Source organism: Lipomyces japonicus (genome assembly GCF_038497905.1).
Source record: "Lipomyces japonicus strain CBS 7319 unplaced genomic scaffold V1514scaffold_11, whole genome shotgun sequence".
NCBI classification, from domain to species: domain Eukaryota; kingdom Fungi; phylum Ascomycota; class Lipomycetes; order Lipomycetales; family Lipomycetaceae; genus Lipomyces; species Lipomyces japonicus.
Window position 1 is genome coordinate 181,979 of NW_027117823.1, and position 17,446 is coordinate 199,424.

Sequence of the window (17,446 nt, forward strand, 5' to 3'; positions counted from 1 at the left end):
TCATCGTACACAATTCACAACAACATTGTCTCGCAATTTTCATCACCTTCCATGTCCCGATCGCATTCGACATCACAGCATTCATTATTAAAGACAAAATTGCTAAATACAAGCTCTCGGTCTGTTAATATTGCGGAGAACGAGGCACCAAGTACTCCAATCTCACCAACAAGCAAAAATAAGTCGCCAGTGATTGGTAGCAATGCTTCGGGATTTAGATCTTCATTTAGCATAGCCAGGCAAAGAACGTTTGGTGCCGATGGTCATTTAAGTGATGTCCAAACAGATGAACCTACAGAGACCGACGAGGTCCGGCGGACCCGGCAAGAAGTTTTAGCAACACGTGAGCTGAAGCGGCGGCGGAGAGAATTTTTGGAAGACGATAAGGTCCTCGTTGGCACAAAAGTTGGCGAAGATCATGTCAACTATATATTGGCATACAACATGCTTACTGGCATTCGAGTAGCTGTCTCTAGGACCACGGCGAAACTTGATCGTGAACTTACGGATCTCGATTTCAAATCCAAGTACAAGCTTGCATTTGACATATCAGGGAATGAGCTTACGCCTTCAGCGAAGTACGATTTTAAGTTTAAAGACTATGCGCCGTGGGTTTTTAGACATCTCCGACAACTTTTTAAACTTGATCCTGCTGATTATCTCATTTCACTCACGTCGAAGTACATCGTGTCTGAACTAGGTTCACCAGGTAAAAGCGGAAGCTTTTTTTATTTTTCAAGAGACTACAGGTTTATCATTAAAACGATTCATCATTCAGAACACAAATTCCTTCTCAAAATCCTCAAGGAATATTATAATCATGTTAAAAATAACCCTAACACTTTGATTTCTCAGTTTTATGGATTGCATCGGGTCAAATTACCTTATGGAAGAAAGATTCATTTCATAATCATGAACAATTTGTTTCCGCCTCATCGTGATATTCATCAGACATTTGATTTAAAAGGCTCAACAATTGGCCGTGATTATGACGAGAAGAAGCTAGAAACAAACAGACACGCGACCATGAAAGATCTGAACTGGATACGACGCAACAAACATATTAGTCTTGGGCCGCATAAGCGGGACCAGTTCTTGAAGCAGCTTGAAATTGACGTTGCGCTTCTTAAAAGGTTACATATTATGGATTATTCACTATTAATTGGCATTCATGATATTCATACTGGCAATACGGAGAGAATTCGAGACAGCACGTTAACGATGTTTTCACCAGACACAAATTTGCTGGAACGCACGCCATCAAAGATGGAACGGGACAGGCGCGCGAGTGTTCGCCGAGCGTTTTCGACAACAAACTCAGCATATCTTGAACAAGTTGCCGATATTTTGAGTTCGGATGAGTATTCGGGTCGAAAGGAGTTTTTATTTTATGTGGATGATGGTGGTTTTCGAGCGACAAATGAATTTAATGCGCCGTTGAACGAGATTTATTATCTGGGCGTGATTGATTGTCTAACACACGTGAGTTAATCCCTTTTTTTTTTTTTTTTAAACTGCGGCCTTAAAACTAACTGATAAAAATTTATAGTATTCGTTTGTCAAAAAGTTGGAAACATTTTGGAAAGGTCTATCGCACACGAGAGAGCGATTGTCTGCAATTCCACCGGCTGAATACGGTGATCGATTTTTAAAGTTTATAGTGTCCAACGTTAAAACTACTCAGCAACTTGAAAAAAATAAAAAACCTGCAAAACGGTCAGGTTCTGCATTTGGACCTGTGCATCATTCAGTATCGGCTAATGAGCAAGACCGGTTGATTGTGGAAGAACCAAGAGAAGACGAAGACGTGGCTGAAGTGGGAGAGAGCAGTACCGCACGAGCTTCCTGACAAATGTCTAAAAGGTTCCATCTCAGCTTTTTTTCTCATTTTTTTTTTGTTTTTTAGCATGTATGACTGGGCCTGGTTGCTTCAAGCTTTGTGTTTCATTTTCTGCGTGGCAAGTGTTTTTTTTTTACTAAGCTTAAGCTGCCGATAAACTTTTTTTTTCTTCATTTTTTGTTATTGCATTTTTTTTTAATAACTTTTATGGTATTGTACTCAATTGGTCTTTATATATATATAATTTTTTTTTGTTGTTGTTGCATCTTGTATTTGTATTTGTGATTCGGTGGATTGGAATATAAAAATTATTCTGGTGGAATGAGCATTGTGTAGGAGAAATGAGTTACGTTTGACTTTCCAAAAAAAAAAAAAAAAAAAAAAAAATTAGTTATGATCATGGGTATGCGTGCATATACCACAAACATATCATATGTATATATAAACTGTTCATAACTTTTCAGTCACAATGAATTGTTAAAGTATGCAATTGTATAATCAAAAATAATCCAAAAACAATTACAACTGGGGGGTATTATTACAAATTATATATTACCTAAAAAACCTTGGCACCCGCAAACGAAATCCTTTGACGATAAATTTTTTTTTTTTTTTTTTTTTTTTTCAACCTGAAGAAGCACAAGAACAAGGATAGGTCGGTGGCGGGTCAGCAAACGAAGTGGATGCATCGATTGTCCGCACGCGGTCCTCTGGCCGGGTTGAAGACCTCGCAGCCTTGTTTGCTTTTGTAAACGCTTTAATCTCTGCCACGGTATAACCCCTGGCAGGCGTGGAATTGCTTGCCTCACCCTGGCTTGCAGATGCCGACGATGACGATGAACCTGCCAGTTGGTGCTTGCTTTCCTCAACCACGACGGTTTGCATTACAATGGTCATATTTTTGGCTTCACGTTCCCTCGATTCCTGCATGATAAATTTATCTTCATTCATTAACCTGTGACCAGTAATATTCATGACCAATATGATGTACAGAACGGGCACGTAACCCCACACTGCCACGGCAGCGACAGGCGAATTCGGATTAAACGGTGACAATGAGGAATCGAACGCGAACGCAATATTGTAGGCCAGAAAGACGCCCAAGCCGATGTACACGAGTGGGATGCGGGCCTGAATCTTGGCAGGATGATAAAACCGAAAAGTAACGTAAACTTGCAACGCAATCACAAAATATGCAATCACGCCCAAAAAAACGCCAACTTTCCATCTCGTGTCGGTGTTAAAATTAGCATTGATGCGGATCAAGTTTGTCCAGTTTCGAAGCACGGTTAACAAAAACAAAAAAAACCCAAACATGTAAAAAACTAATGGCATGATTAAATGAACTTTTGACCTGCAATCATCATATCGAAACATGAAAGGATCAGCTTCAAACAACCTGCGCTCTTCAAACGAACCCCTGCCACAGATATGGTTAGCATTACATGTATTTCGTTTTGAACATGTTCAATTTTGCATACCAATGCCTGGTCATTTCCCAAGTGACCCCAAAACAAACCGGCAACATTGCTGTAAAAACAGCGCCATAACCAGTGAGCGACGAGCCTTGCAAATAAGCACGATCGATATCGATCGACAAGAACCCTGCCACGGCAGCCAACGCATGCACGATAATCAACCAATACCACTGCCACCGCCTGCCAACCACTCTAAATCGCTTATATTCAGTGATAGAATGCTGCTTGCCCAACCGTCGCAAGTTAAACATCGTGTAAGGCAGCAACACGAGCGACAAGACGGCAAACGCGACGCCCACACCGGCCCTCGCATGTGGGCCGTAGTATGGATAGTCACATGCCGTAGTGTTGAACACGGTTCCGTTAGATTCAATCACAGGATGAAATTCACCAAATGTAAGATAACAGTTTGAAAAATTGGATACCGTGCCATTATCGTAAATCGTATAGTTAAAGAAATCAAGAGTCGTGTAATTAAAATCATAGTTTATCGGTTCAGGAGCATTTGGCAAACAATTCATGATAATTCATGCCTCCATAAAACTGTCGCTAATCATCAAATTTTTTTTTTGAAAAGTTAATAGCTCAGGATCAGGTTTCCTACTGTCCAACGTAATATACAATTTTCTTGTTTTACGTTGCGCATCACATTATTCCACCCCGACCTCTGGTAGCCCTTACCCAATGCATGTATTTGAACTATATTTTTTATTTGTCTGTACTTTCTTTATTAGATGAATTGTAACGAATCCAATAACGAATGACGCACAACATGCAAAATATACACCAAGTTAACATTAAAAATAATGATAAGTTCGTGTGCTGCATTCCTGGGCAGTCCTTGATCGCATCAGCATCAGATTCTCTTTACAAGAACGGGTTCGGTTTAGAACTGAGGAATCAAAAAAGCAAGCTAGACAATGTGACTCTTGATATGCAGAAATAAGCTAAATTTGCTTGCTTTTTTTTAATAAGAAACGTAAGTTACTGGCTCTTCTGAACCAATCAAGCGAGTGGTCATGTATATTATATGCCATGTCACAAAACAAAGATTTTTTTAAATAACGTTGACCTCACCGAACGGAAGTTCGACAAAAAAGAATAAACGTTAGACTAGCATTAATCTTATGAGCCATTTCAGATCAACCATGGTCTTCTTATCCCGAATGAACTACCCAACATCTAGAAAAGCAATTTGCTACTGTTGAGCATTGTCATCTGTTTGACGGGAAACTTGAACCATCTAGTCGTAACACGACCAGTAAGCACACTTTCGTAATAGATTTCGCCTATTGTTACCTGGCAGCAAGTTCTTAAGCTTATACGAAAGCTGCAGAATGACTAATAGCGCCATCAACGTTCGGTCAAGTATCTACATAATACGCGGCCACCGTGTCCAACATTTTGCGTGCTGTTGTGCATCAAGAGACTCGGGAGTAACACGTTGCTTGACCGTGAGCCTGAGCCTTGAAAGTAATTGTCACGTGCATGAACCCCCGAATTATAACTTACTGCAATCCGCAGACGTCTAGCAATTCTCGTAAAAATGTTTTGTACGTAATTACGAATACGAATAACCATAAATCGTTGCCCACTTTTGGGTAAGGCCGCGTACCATTGTGTCTTGGCATTAAAATTCGTACCGCAATTGCATTAGTCCAACCGGTATAGTCCTGATTATTTAAAAACAAAACAAAACAAAATTGGCATGTTGTTCAACCTGTAATTTGCACGTGTTGAACGGTGCGTTATAACTAATTAATACTCCATGGGGTTGCAAGTTAACTCATTAGCAACAGTCATGTACGGATTGTATATTGTGGATCCCGGGCCCCGCGCCGTTTTTTTTTTAAAAAATTAACATCGGCGCTAATAAACAAAAAAAATCTAATCTGATCACAATCTAATCGTTTCATATCAGATTTGTTTTTCACTAGTTTGCCCCTATTACCAATAGTACAATTTGCATTGCATCTTGCATGTATAAATGAAATATATTTACCAAAACTAACTTTAACCAAGCAAAGCAAAAAAAAGCAAGTTCAAACGCCATTTTTTAGAAAAAGAAAAAAGTGCAATTCATAAAGCACGTTACAAAAAACATCCCAATAATAAATCCAAAAAAAAAAAATACAAGAATAATGATAATGATAATTGTACAAACGTCGTGTGTAGTCAGAAACATAAATATATGTACTTTAAATCTCTTTCATCTGTTTCAAATGAATCAAATGCTTTTCAAGGACATCCAACAAATTTTCTTTTGTAAATGGCTTTGCCAGCACGTCGTTCATTCCATGCGAATAATAAGTCAGCACGTCGTTTCCCGAAACGTTGCCGGTCATGGCAATGATTGGAGTGAGCGGATCGAATTGGCGAATAAGCGAAGACGCGGACACGCCATCAAGGTTTGGCATGATGATGTCCATCAGCACAATGTCATACTTTGACATGTTCATCTTGTTCACTGCTGCCAAACCATCAACCGCAACATCGGACTCGCATCCGAATATTTGTAAAAACTTGTTGGACACTCGTCTTGAAGTCGCATCGTCCTCGACCAGTAGTACCTTGGGAGGAACAGCCCAGTTTTGCGAAAACGTGGTCATGATCTGAGGTGATTTTGGTGACGGGTTGACCTCAATCTCCATCATTCCTGCGTCCTCACTGTTGCCTGCGCCCAACCCTCCTTCACTTGGCGCCCGACTTTCTGAACCAGACTGAGAAAGCAGATCGAGTGGTTGCTGGATGTGTTCAATCAGCTTCTTGGACCGATCGTCTTTAAAGAATTGTTGTTGTTGCATGTACAATTGTGAGGACGCAGACGAAGACACGACTTGAACCCGCTTGGCTAATTCATTCAAATAATTTAGGCCATGCTCCTGGCGAGGAAGCAGGCCAATATTCTGAAAATCCTCCGGCACGGTCGACATTAAGTTTGACTGGCCAAAATCAACCTCGGGTGAGCTTGCGAACGGCCTGCTTTGCGGGTTCATGACTTGTGTTGCAAATAATGACTGCATGTGGCTTAGCATGCTTCGCCCGAGCTCATCCCTGGTTTCGTTCGACCGCTGCATCGTGATCATGGTGTTTAACGTGTTTTCATAATTCGCGGTCAACGTGTCGATATGTTTTGTCAACAGCGCCTGCGTGGATTTGAGATACTCAATCTCATTTTCCAGCTTGCCAATCTGTTCCGAACTGTTGTCATCATGATGTTGCAACCGCCGTGGAACCGGCGCCTTGCGTTTGATGTTGTCGAGCGACGTCTTGTTGTGGAGTTGGAAATCAGGATGCTTGAATTCCCATGCCTATGGAACATTAGAATTAAACCGCAAACATAAGCACAAACGAAAACGTACATTTTCACCATAAGGACAGATGCCGCCTTCATCCGTACTTCGGACCTTGTGAAAATCATATTTGTTCAATTGGCGCACGAAACTGGCAAAGTTGCCGTGCTTGAAATGGCGCGGCAGGATTGATTTTGTGAATTCGTTGGTCTCGACAACGACAAATGAATCACCAGCATCGCTCCACCGGACAATATCTCGGTACGACGGATCTTCGAGCATTCTGCAAAAGAAAAAAAAATAACAATTGTTAGAATGCTTGTATCGCATGTAAACTTGAAAACAAACAAATTCATTACTTAAACAGCTTTTTGACCTGTAAATCCGAAAACCCGCACTTGTTAGTAAAAATGGCAAGACGAACTGAAACTACCACATGAAAAAACAAAAAAAAAAAAACTCACAAAGTCGCTCGACGAGCCTGAACTGACCGAGCCAGGCCGCGAGTATGGATCCGACATTGAGCAAAGGAGAGAGAGAGAAGACAAGAATGCTGGACGTCAAAATTGAGTCAATGTATGATGGGCGCTAGGTTAACGACGAGAGCGAAGCAGAAAGCATCCGATAAACAAATAAAAACGAACGGGCAGCAAAGAAAGAACGCAATTGAGTGAGAGCACATGTGTTGAACGGAGACCAGCAGTAGCTCGAGGTTAATTGTTAATTAGCTTAAGCACTCATGGGCTCGGCAGCCCCGAATAAAATAATCGCGATCATCTGATAAAAATTTTCTCAATCAGCCAGCGGGTCCAGACTCTGTCGTGACATGCCCTAATCGATTTTAAGCTCTACGCAATCCAGAAATAAAAGCAAACTAAATTAAAACTTTTTTGAACATCAACTCTTCTAGTACTAACTAGTTAAGCCTTCTTATATAAACAAACATAAACATATCCCTGATCTTTTTTTCTTTTTCTTTCAAACCTCCCATACATCTATCTTACTTAGACATCCGGACCCAGGACAAGCGCAAGCAGCGCCATTCTAACGTACAAGCCGTACTTCATCTGCAAAACAATGTTAGCCCCTGCTTCATACAAATTAAAGATTGGGTTAATAAAAAACTCACCTGTCTAAAGTAGGCCGATCGTTGGTCAAAATCGATTTCCTCACTGATTTCATTGTTTCGCGGAAGCGGGTGCAGCACGCACATGTGCTTTTTGGCGTGCTTCAACGAACCGTTGTCCACAATGTACGTGTCCTTGTGACGCTCATACTGACTCACATCGTCGAATCGTTCTTTTTGAACCCGCGTGCAGTACAACACGTCGGTGGCTGCCACAATATCAGGCGTGAGTTCCTCGGATTCGAGAATAAGCAAGCCGGCCTTCTGCAATTCCTCCTTGTACTCCTCGGGCAACGACAGTTGCTTTGGTGATACCAATTGGATTCTAACCTGATAGTGCTGCAGCAATGTGCACAACGAGTGAACCGTGCGGCCGTACTTCAAGTCTCCCATAAAAGTAACCGTGATCCCATTAACCGTTCCCAGTTCTTCGCGTATCGTAAACAAGTCAAGCAGAGCCTGCGTAGGATGTTCCAAAGATCCGTTGCCTAAAATCATTACAAATTAACACCCTGTATTAAATCATCCCACAACGAAATCATATCAATAAAACTTACCCGCATTGATAATCGGAACCGGGCTGTACTTGGCAGCAATCGCAGCCGAATCCTCAGAAGGATGACGGATCGCAATAGCATCTCCGTACGAAGCAAGAGTTCTGATGGTGTCCTGAAGAGTCTCGCCTTTCAAGACCGAAGAAGACGACACCGGAACCGAAACAACGCGTCCGCCAAGTCTTTGCATCGCAGCGTCAAACGACGATGCTGTCCGCGTAGATGGTTCATAAAACACTGTGCACAGTAACCTATGCTTCAAAATATCCAACACTCCTTTACGTTCCACAGAAAGTCTCAATTCCTGCGCAATCGCAAACAGTAAATGCAAATCGCTGCGTTCAAACTGACGAACCGAAAGAATGTGTTGACGCAAGAACGGGTTGTTTGATCTCAACGCCTGAGCGAGTGCTGAAGGCGGCGAAGGCTGACGAGAAATCAACACGTCCTCCTTCACAACGACAGGCGAACCCTTAACCGGTAACGGCGCCACAATTCGGTCATTGTCTTCAAACACTGCAGTCTTGGCTAGTCTCGGCGACAACGTAAATTCAGCAGCAGGTGCAGTCGTAGTAGACACGCCGGTGAGCGTGCGAACATGCCTCTCTAGCTTAAACGAACCTGACGATGAAAAATCCTTGCCAATGCTTCCATCAAGTAAAATATGACCATCCAAGCAAGCCGTCTGCCCGTTGAACGTAACTCTCTGTACTCGTCCAGTCAATCTTCTACCAACAAATGGTGACCATTGTGCACCGCCTCTCTTAACATAAACGCGGTCAACTTCAACTTCAACGATCGTGTTAGATTGATCATGAAGTTCAAATATATCACGAGGATTAGTATGGAACCTGGTGACAATGTCCTCGAGAGTTAGCCGGCCCTCGGTCATGGCAGTTAATAAAAGTGGCAAGGCCTCTTCAATTCCGCTTCCTGGAACAATCGACTGCTTGCCGTCTAATGATACTTGCGAAGGCAGCGTACCAACAGAAAAACAATCAATGTTGGGGAGGAACTCCCAAAGTGCTTTTTGATCTTCCTTAGTTGGCAACGCTTTCGACTCTGGATATTCTTCTGTAGACAAAAACAGGCTATAAACAGCAACATCACAAGTCACCTTGAGTCCCTTCTCCTTTGAAAGAGCAATCAAACTGATATCGTCCTTGCTGGTAACGTTCGTTATGTGAATCGGCCGACTGTAAAGAGAAGCCAATAACAAAATTGACGCAAGGTCGGTCGTGCGAGCATCAGTAACAATTGGCTTGAGCGACGGCCAAAGCTTGAAGTGCTCAGTCACGGCAGCAACCTTGTTGATATTTCCGGATAAGTTATTAAACGGAATAAATAATGATCCAACTTTATCGGCCACTTGGCTAAGCTGCTGTGAATTGGTTGCCGTAGCTGCGACTGAGAAGTTAAAATCAGTGTATGCATTTCGTTCAGTGTTTGCCTGTGCCACAACTAATGCTCGAGCATCAGTAAGCGTGCCGTCCACGCCAACTGGCATCACTCTAAGCATAGTGAATCCAGCAGCGAGCGAGGCCTTTGACACTTTTTCAAAATCGGTCGAACCTGGGGTGGCAAGCCCTGGCACAAATGCTGCAATGTTGATCAGTCCTGGAAGTTGCACGGTGCTGTGACTTGAAATTAAATCAACATTGGTAGAGCCCAGTTGGAAGTTTCTTGCGAGAGCCTCCACGAGCAACTTGGCGTTCTTGACATTTGTAACCAACGGAACAGAGTAATCAACTGCCATGCGACGTGATCTGTAGCCTTTACTCATATATGAAGCAGGGCGACGGAATCTATTGGAAGATGGCAAATTAATGTAAAGATCGATTAAATTGTTAGCCAAGTGCTGAGTGAGCGAGTACTCCGATTTCTGATTGCTTTCCTCACTGAGGACCTCCAAGTATTGTACAGAAACTCCATGCTCCTGAATAAAATCGGCAGTACCAGAAGTGGCAAACAAGTTATATCCCAGTTCGTACAACTTCTTGACAGCTGGCAAAATCTCTACTTTCTCCTTGTAAGAACCAATTGACAATAAAATATTCTTATTGGGTAATCTGAAACCTGTTGAAATCAATGCCTTCAAGTATGCTTCGTATTTGTTAGTACCGAACGCAGCAACCTCACCAGTAGAAGCCATTTCGACACCAAGCACGGGATCAGCTCCTGACAATCTCGAGAAAGAAAACTGCGGAACCTTAACAGCAACACGACCTGCAGATGATGGGTCGCTGGTCTTAGGGTACGGCGTGACCGGAATGCCGGCAATAGCTTTGGTAGCAAGTTCGATAAGATCCACACCAAGAGCTTTAGAAACAAACGGAAAAGATCGAGATGCGCGAACGTTACATTCAATTACTTTAATCTCGTTATCCTTGGCGATAAACTGAATGTTAAACGGGCCAGTAACATTGAGCGCGTTTCCAATCTTCTGAGTAGCAATCTCAATCCGACGCACGGTCTCAGGGTCAAGATCCTGAGGAGGAACAATCAACGTTGCATCACCAGAATGCACACCGGCGTTCTCCACATGCTCAGAAATCACATGCATAATCATCTTTCCGTCCTTGGCAACAGCGTCCATCTCAATTTCTTTGGCGTTTTCAATGTACTTGGAAATCACGACAGGGAATTCTCGAGACACTTCCACGGCTTGCCGCAAATAACTGGCCAAATCGTCCTTAGAATAAACCGTGTTCATAGCCGCACCTGACAAGACATACGAAGGACGGACAAGAACCGGATAAGAAACTTTTTCACAAAACTCAGCTGCCTCATCAATGCTAGTAAGCTCCTTCCAAGCTGGCTGATCAACTCCAATCCTATCAAGCATACGAGAAAATTTGTATCTATTTTCAGCAGTATCAATCATCTCCGGTGACGTTCCCAAGATCTTTACATTTTGTCGATGGAGGGGAAGAGAAATGTTGTTAGAAGTCTGTCCACCCATAGAAACAATCACACCACTAGAACGCTCGAGTTGATAAATATCGAGAACTCTTTCAAGATTAATACTTTCAAAGTAAAGCCTATCTGCCTCATCATAATCAGTAGAAACTGTTTCAGGATTGTAGTTAACCATAATGGTCTTAACCTTGCGCTCGCGAAGAGTCCTGACTGCTCGGACCGCGCACCAATCGAACTCGACTGAAGATCCAATACGGTAAACACCAGATCCAAGTACCAAGACACCATGATCGTCAAACTTGATGTCATGCTCAGACGCATTATAAGTGAGATACAAATAATTAGTGAAGCAAGGAAACTCAGCAGCAACTTAAAAAGAATATTAGAAAAAAAAATCCAAATAATAATCGAGCAAAACTTACCGGTATCAATTTGCTTAACAAAAGGAAGAATTCCAGATTCATACCGACGTTGGCGGACAGCAAGTTCGTTGGATCCCAAAAACTTGGCAAGCTGCCTGTCGTCGAAGCCAAGTTGCTTGGCCTGTCTAATAACATCGACAGGAATAGTGCCCAAATTAAATTCACTAATGCGATGACCAAACTTTATAAGTCGATCAAGTTTATTCAAAAACCATTTGTCAATCTTGGTAAGCTCCCAAATTTTATCAACAGAGTACCCTGAATGAATGGCGTTGGCAAGGGCAAACAATCTTTGGTCTGAAGGAGTCTGCAACTCAGAGTCAATGTCAATAGACATTAATGCCTCAGTGGCATTAAATCCAATGTTATGATAATCAATCGATCTAATACCCTTCTGAATTGCTTCTTCAAAAGTGCGACCAATGGCCATGATCTCACCAACTGATTTCATCGAAGATGATAACTGTGTGCTGACTCTGGTAAATTTCTTAAGATCCCAACGAGGAATTTTAACGACAACGTAATCAAGAGAAGGCTCGAAGCAAGCACAAGTGACCTTAGTAACAGTGTTCTTGACTTCATTCAATGGAATGTTAAGACCAAGCTTAGCAGCGACAAACGCAAGTGGGTAGCCTGTAGCCTTGGAAGCCAAAGCTGAAGATCGCGAAAGACGAGCATTGACTTCAATAATGCAGTACTCCTTGGAAAATGGATTAAGAGCATATTGAATATTACATTCTCCAACAACACCAAGATGGCGAATGACGTTGACAGCCGTGGTTCGAAGCATGTTGTAATCCTCGTCGGATAAGGTTTGAGAAGGGGCAATAACAATAGAATCACCAGTATGAATACCAAGAGGATCAAAGTTCTCCATGTTACAAACCGTAATACAGTTGTCCCTCGAATCACGAACAACTTCGTATTCAATCTCCTTCCAGCCCTTCATACTCTTTTCAATCAGTATTTGAGGAGACGCAGCGAAGGCCTTGTTGCAAAGCTCAATGAGCTGCTCGTCGTTTTCAGCAAAACCGGAGCCAAGACCGCCAAGAGCATATGCAGCACGAACAATAACAGGATAACCAATATCCTTAACAGCAATAAGAGACTCGGCCAAGTTGGAAGCAGAAGCAGACTTAGCACACTTCTCACCAATCTGTTCCATACTGCGAGCAAATAACTCACGATCTTCAGTGGTAATAACGGTATCAATTGGAGTACCAAGAACCCTAACACCCAAGCTCTCAAATTCATCCTTGAGTTGAATACCAACATTTAAAGCGGTTTGACCTCCAAAAGTAACGTAGATCGCATCAGGTTGTTCGTACTTGATGACCTTACGAACAAAATCTGGTGTAACAGGAAGGAAATAAACCTTATCGGCCAAACCCTTGGACGTCTGGATCGTAGCAATGTTGGGGTTAATAAGAACAGTGTAAATGCCTTCTTCTTTTAATGCCTTAATAGCCTGAGAGCCAGAGTAATCAAATTCTCCAGCTTGGCCAATAGAGAGGCCGCCTGATCCAAGAACAAGGACCTTCTTGACATCAACCCTAGGAAATTTGCGATCGACAACCTCCTTAGGCTCACCAGGAGTAGTAACTTGGACAAGCTGTCCAAGCTTGTTGGATTTTTGAACGGACTCAATAAATGAGTCAAAAAGCCATTCAGTATCTTTAGGACCAGGAGCAGACTCAGGATGGAATTGCACAGAAAAGAAAGGCAATTTTGTATTGTAAATACCCTCGTTAGAGCCGTCGTTTGCATTAACAAAGAGTTCCTTCCAGTCTTCAGGAAGGGTGTCAACATCGACAGCAAAACCATGATTTTGCGAGGTGATGTAGCAACGACCATTAATCGAATTCGTACAAGGGATATTGTGACCACGGTTTCCAAATTTCAGTTTAGTAGTTAAAGCACCTGCAGCACGTGCTAGCAATTGATGACCCAAGCAAATACCAAAAATTGGAGTCTTTGCAGCTTTCAGAGCTTTGGCAATATTTTCTACTGTAACCGACAATTGAGCAGGATCACCAGGTCCATTACTTGAAAAAAGTCAGTTGTTATCACTAGATAAAGAAATATCTGAATTATACCTAATGAATAAACCATCATAGTCCTTCTCGGTAGTGAAATCATAGTCCCATGGAACAACCTTGACTTCCACACCTCTATTAACAAAGCATCGAATTTGGTTAAATTTCTAATGACGATCAATTAGTATTTAATCTTAAATGTAAAATTGGTAAAATCATACCATTCCAACATCCACAGCTAAAATTCTCAAGGACTTGCCATCCTTTCGGATTATGGCCTTTGCTGGATCAGGCTTATACAATACTGGTTCTTTGATCGAAACTAATCAAGAGTTACCAAAAAAAGTCATTCGAATAGGATTGAATTACTTACCTTCAGCCACCAAGTTTTGTTGATTAGGATCAATCCAGTCAACAGTCTCAAATCGAGACGCCCAATCACCGGAGCTAACAATATCATTGTTGCTATTACTGATCAGCAGTCTACCCAGCATGCTACCTTTCTCACGAATAGTCTTAGTCAAGGCACGAGTGTCGACACCATAAACAGCAGGGATACCCTGCTCTTTAAGCCAATCACCAAGAGAAGAAGTAGCAAGAAAATGGGAAAAGTCCTCTGTATAGTCAGCGACAACAAGACCAGCGACATGGATCTTGTTGGATTCAAAGTAAGTGGGAAGACCAGTCAAGACATCTTTGGTGTCTCTTGAAGGGACACCGTAGTTTCCAATCAAGGGAAAAGTGCAAATGAGAATTTGACCCTGATAAGAGGGATCGGTGACAGATTCGGGATAGCCAACCATTCCTGATGGGACAGATCAGCGACTTGAAAAGACACAAACCTCAGGAGTGGGTTAGATACTCACCAGTCTGAAAAACAAATTCACCAGAAACAGATTTCTCAGCACCGAAGGAGTAACCCTGGACTACAGTTCCATCCTTAAGCTCAAGAGCGACAAGCTTCTGATCCTTGGCATTGCTGATTGGATTTGTAACAGGAGGTACGACTGACGAGAGTTGCGATTCAATAGATTCAAGAGGAGTGTCTGGAAATCCACCTTGGCCAGCGATAGGAGAAGAAGCCAAGGACGGAAATGTTGCTGCTGATTGTCGACGATTAGAAGCAGCGATAGGAATTCCACTTGTGGTAGGTGAACTTCCCAAAGAGGGAGAAGTAGGGATTTGAGACGGCATCAGTAACAAATCGAGAGCTACAAAAGTTGAAATCAAATAAGCCCAAAACTAAAACAATAGACGACGAGGAAATACTAACATCAGTCGGATAATATTTTACTTTCTTCTCTGCTCTGCCCTGTCAACGATTGGGTGTTGAGAGAGAGAGAGAGAGAAGAAAAGAAGAAAAGAAGGAAAAAAATTTAGATTTAACGAGCAGAAACGACGACGTAAATATCGAAAATTTTTCTTTGGGACTTTTTCGACCGATGCGCACTAAACTGAAACGGGAATAGTGGCAGGTGCGGCTAACTCAAGTTAGTCTAATCTTGGTGGGCGTGCCTTTTTCATATATACGAAAACTTGTTAAAATCCTTCAGTTTTTTTATATCGATATACATAGCATGGAGCTTCACTGTTATTATGAATTAAAGAAAGATTAATATTATTTTATGAATTTGATCAGATCAAATAATTGAGGTTGTCGTGTCATAGTATGTTAATGTACGTGGTCGATTTGTTTTGGGTCAGGACAAATTTGATTCCTCCCAACAGGTTAAGCTATTCGCCTCATTCCCAAATGTTTAAGTGAACACCAGATAGATGCAAATATTTTTAGTTTTAAGGCCAATTTTCTTGTATTGTTTTTTTTAGTAATTAGTATTGCTTCGTAAAATACCATCTCCAATATTCAGCATACACGCATGTATATATCAACGCGTTTGACATTACATTGTACGTCACTTTAACAGCATTCATCAGTCATCACTTGCTGCTGCGACATCATCTATAAGCAGCGCTTTGTTAAAAGATGCGCTTCATGTAATTTATTCAAGCTTCAGTCCAGGAAATGAACAACATCATTCCAGCACCAAGAAGCATAGCAAAAGCCTGCCAAAATCCTTTTTTTAATTCACCAAAGGTCGTCAGACGAGAGTCTGTTTCCAATATTTCAGGAATAACTCCAACTGTTGCGATATATAAAAATCCTCCTGCTGTAAATGGAAGCACCAAGTCCCCAACAATAACGGTGGTTCCAAAAAGACCGCCCGATCCTCGTACGTGCGCTTTATCTAGATTCTCAGCTGAAGTAGACAAATATTGAATTGCAATTCCAATGAACGTGCCTAAAAATGCCCCAATCGCAGTGATAAATTGAGCTCCCATAGCTTTAGATTTTGAGAAGCCACCCTGAATTAATAAAGCAAAATCACCAACTTCATGAGGAATCTATTGCATAGTTAGTTTTTATTGTCGACCCAATTTTTGATCATATATCGAACCTCTATAAATAAGTTAGTAACATATATTGCAACAATAATTTTTACAGTCTACATACCATGAAAAAATACAGCAAGCGTGGTAGTCGCACCAACGCCTGCGCTAACATAAAATGAAGCCGCAATAGCTAAGCCGTCAGTAATATTATGCGAAAAATCAGCAATTAAGTTAAGATATGCCGAAAGCTTGACTGAGGCAGCTGGCTCAGGCTTGGAGATCTCTTCTGGCGTTCTTTCGGTCTCAGTAGATTCCTTCACATTTTTTCGGTTCCTTAGGCCCTTATTCTCCGGCTTTGACACCGATGTCAACGAACTATGGCCTGTATCTGTAGAAGAATGCGAACGATTATGAGAATGGTCATGACCACCCTCACCACTAAAAATTCGCATTGACTTATCAAGCACTATGAATGCCTAATTGCAATCAGAAAAATGGTGAAGCAAAATAATAAGCCACTTACTGCGAAACCAAAAAAGATAGCTAGTCCCAACAATGAGTTTCTGTGTTCCTCAACAAGTACAAAGCTAACATGATCTGAATCGTGGCTTTCGCCCAAAAATGTTTGAGGCAAAAGATGAAAAAAAACGTCTCCTAAAAGTCCACCAACTGCAAAAGAAACTAATATTGATAATGATGATGGATCAATATTTGGTGGAATCTGCACTATTAGTTTTCAGATGTGGCAAATTATTAGCAAAATGACAAGATACCAATGCAAGGAACAAATTTGGAGGACCCGAAATATAAGCTGTTGCAAGAATTGCGTTCAATCCCGGTCCTAAAGAATAAGCCATCAGGATGAAAAACCGAAGACGAAGAAGTTTACTTACCAAATGGAAAAAGGATTCCAAAAGCCTTTTCAATCACACTTGATTCCCCCGTATTCGAAAAACTCTTAATTTTGTCTAATTCCTGAACAACTCCACATTTCTATTTAAATTAGCTTCATTTAAATAGCGATTGACAGTCGATCTCACATGAAGTGCATCCTCAATATATTCCAAATCAAATATCCCAGAATCCGTTAACACTTCTGCTGAGCTAACTGCTAATACACCCAATAGTAAAAAAACTGTGAAAAGACTCCATATCGACAATCGAAACATTATTTACAAATAATTTGAATTTAACCGCCTCAGTGACTTATTTATAACTAATGAAACAGCGTTAAAACGGACAACTTTGTAGCTTGCTGCACCGCTTCAGATCCACGTTCTATAGAAAAATGTAGTATACGTCCTATCAGTACAATTGAGTACAAAACAAATTTGACGTATTCACCTAGAGTCTAGAATATCGTTGTTGTGAGTATATGCACTTTTTG

At 41.5% G+C, this 17,446-nt stretch overlaps 5 protein-coding genes across 5 annotated transcripts; 1 reads left to right on the plus strand and 4 right to left on the minus strand.

Moving 5' to 3' along the window:
* Nucleotides 1–51: 51 nt before the first annotated feature.
* V1514DRAFT_278465 (SAICAR synthase) lies at nucleotides 52–1,849 on the plus strand (the record flags this gene model as incomplete). The annotated part of the gene is made up of 2 exons (XM_066924986.1): nucleotides 52–1,482; nucleotides 1,550–1,849. The coding sequence occupies 2 exons, from the start codon at nucleotides 52–54 to the stop codon at nucleotides 1,847–1,849; spliced, it is 1,731 nt and encodes a 576-aa protein (XP_066784410.1).
* A 615-nt stretch (nucleotides 1,850–2,464) lies between these two features.
* On the minus strand, nucleotides 2,465–3,839 carry V1514DRAFT_278482 (uncharacterized protein; the record flags this gene model as incomplete). The annotated part of the gene is made up of 2 exons (XM_066924987.1): nucleotides 2,465–3,260; nucleotides 3,322–3,839. 2 exons carry the CDS (start codon nucleotides 3,837–3,839, stop codon nucleotides 2,465–2,467), a joined length of 1,314 nt encoding a protein of 437 aa, XP_066784411.1.
* Nucleotides 3,840–5,293: 1,454 nt separating this feature from the next.
* On the minus strand, nucleotides 5,294–7,360 carry V1514DRAFT_328162 (HSF-type DNA-binding-domain-containing protein). The gene is made up of 4 exons (XM_066927121.1): nucleotides 7,076–7,360; nucleotides 6,971–6,987; nucleotides 6,681–6,894; nucleotides 5,294–6,629 (listed from the first exon to the last, which is right to left on the minus strand). Exons 1-4 carry the CDS (start codon nucleotides 7,130–7,132, stop codon nucleotides 5,517–5,519), a joined length of 1,401 nt encoding a protein of 466 aa, XP_066784412.1. The 5' UTR covers nucleotides 7,133–7,360; the 3' UTR covers nucleotides 5,294–5,516.
* A 109-nt stretch (nucleotides 7,361–7,469) lies between these two features.
* On the minus strand, nucleotides 7,470–15,043 carry V1514DRAFT_328163 (uncharacterized protein). The gene is made up of 9 exons (XM_066927122.1): nucleotides 14,942–15,043; nucleotides 14,535–14,879; nucleotides 14,042–14,473; nucleotides 13,890–13,990; nucleotides 13,729–13,835; nucleotides 11,633–13,677; nucleotides 8,295–11,579; nucleotides 7,741–8,225; nucleotides 7,470–7,678 (listed from the first exon to the last, which is right to left on the minus strand). Exons 2-9 carry the CDS (start codon nucleotides 14,860–14,862, stop codon nucleotides 7,616–7,618), a joined length of 6,846 nt encoding a protein of 2,281 aa, XP_066784413.1. The 5' UTR covers nucleotides 14,863–14,879; nucleotides 14,942–15,043; the 3' UTR covers nucleotides 7,470–7,615.
* Nucleotides 15,044–15,320: 277 nt separating this feature from the next.
* V1514DRAFT_328170 (ZIP zinc transporter-domain-containing protein) lies at nucleotides 15,321–17,422 on the minus strand. The gene is made up of 6 exons (XM_066927123.1): nucleotides 17,100–17,422; nucleotides 16,953–17,052; nucleotides 16,833–16,900; nucleotides 16,583–16,780; nucleotides 16,181–16,535; nucleotides 15,321–16,073 (listed from the first exon to the last, which is right to left on the minus strand). The coding sequence occupies exons 1-6, from the start codon at nucleotides 17,226–17,228 to the stop codon at nucleotides 15,673–15,675; spliced, it is 1,251 nt and encodes a 416-aa protein (XP_066784414.1). The 5' UTR covers nucleotides 17,229–17,422; the 3' UTR covers nucleotides 15,321–15,672.
* Nucleotides 17,423–17,446: the final 24 nt, after the last annotated feature.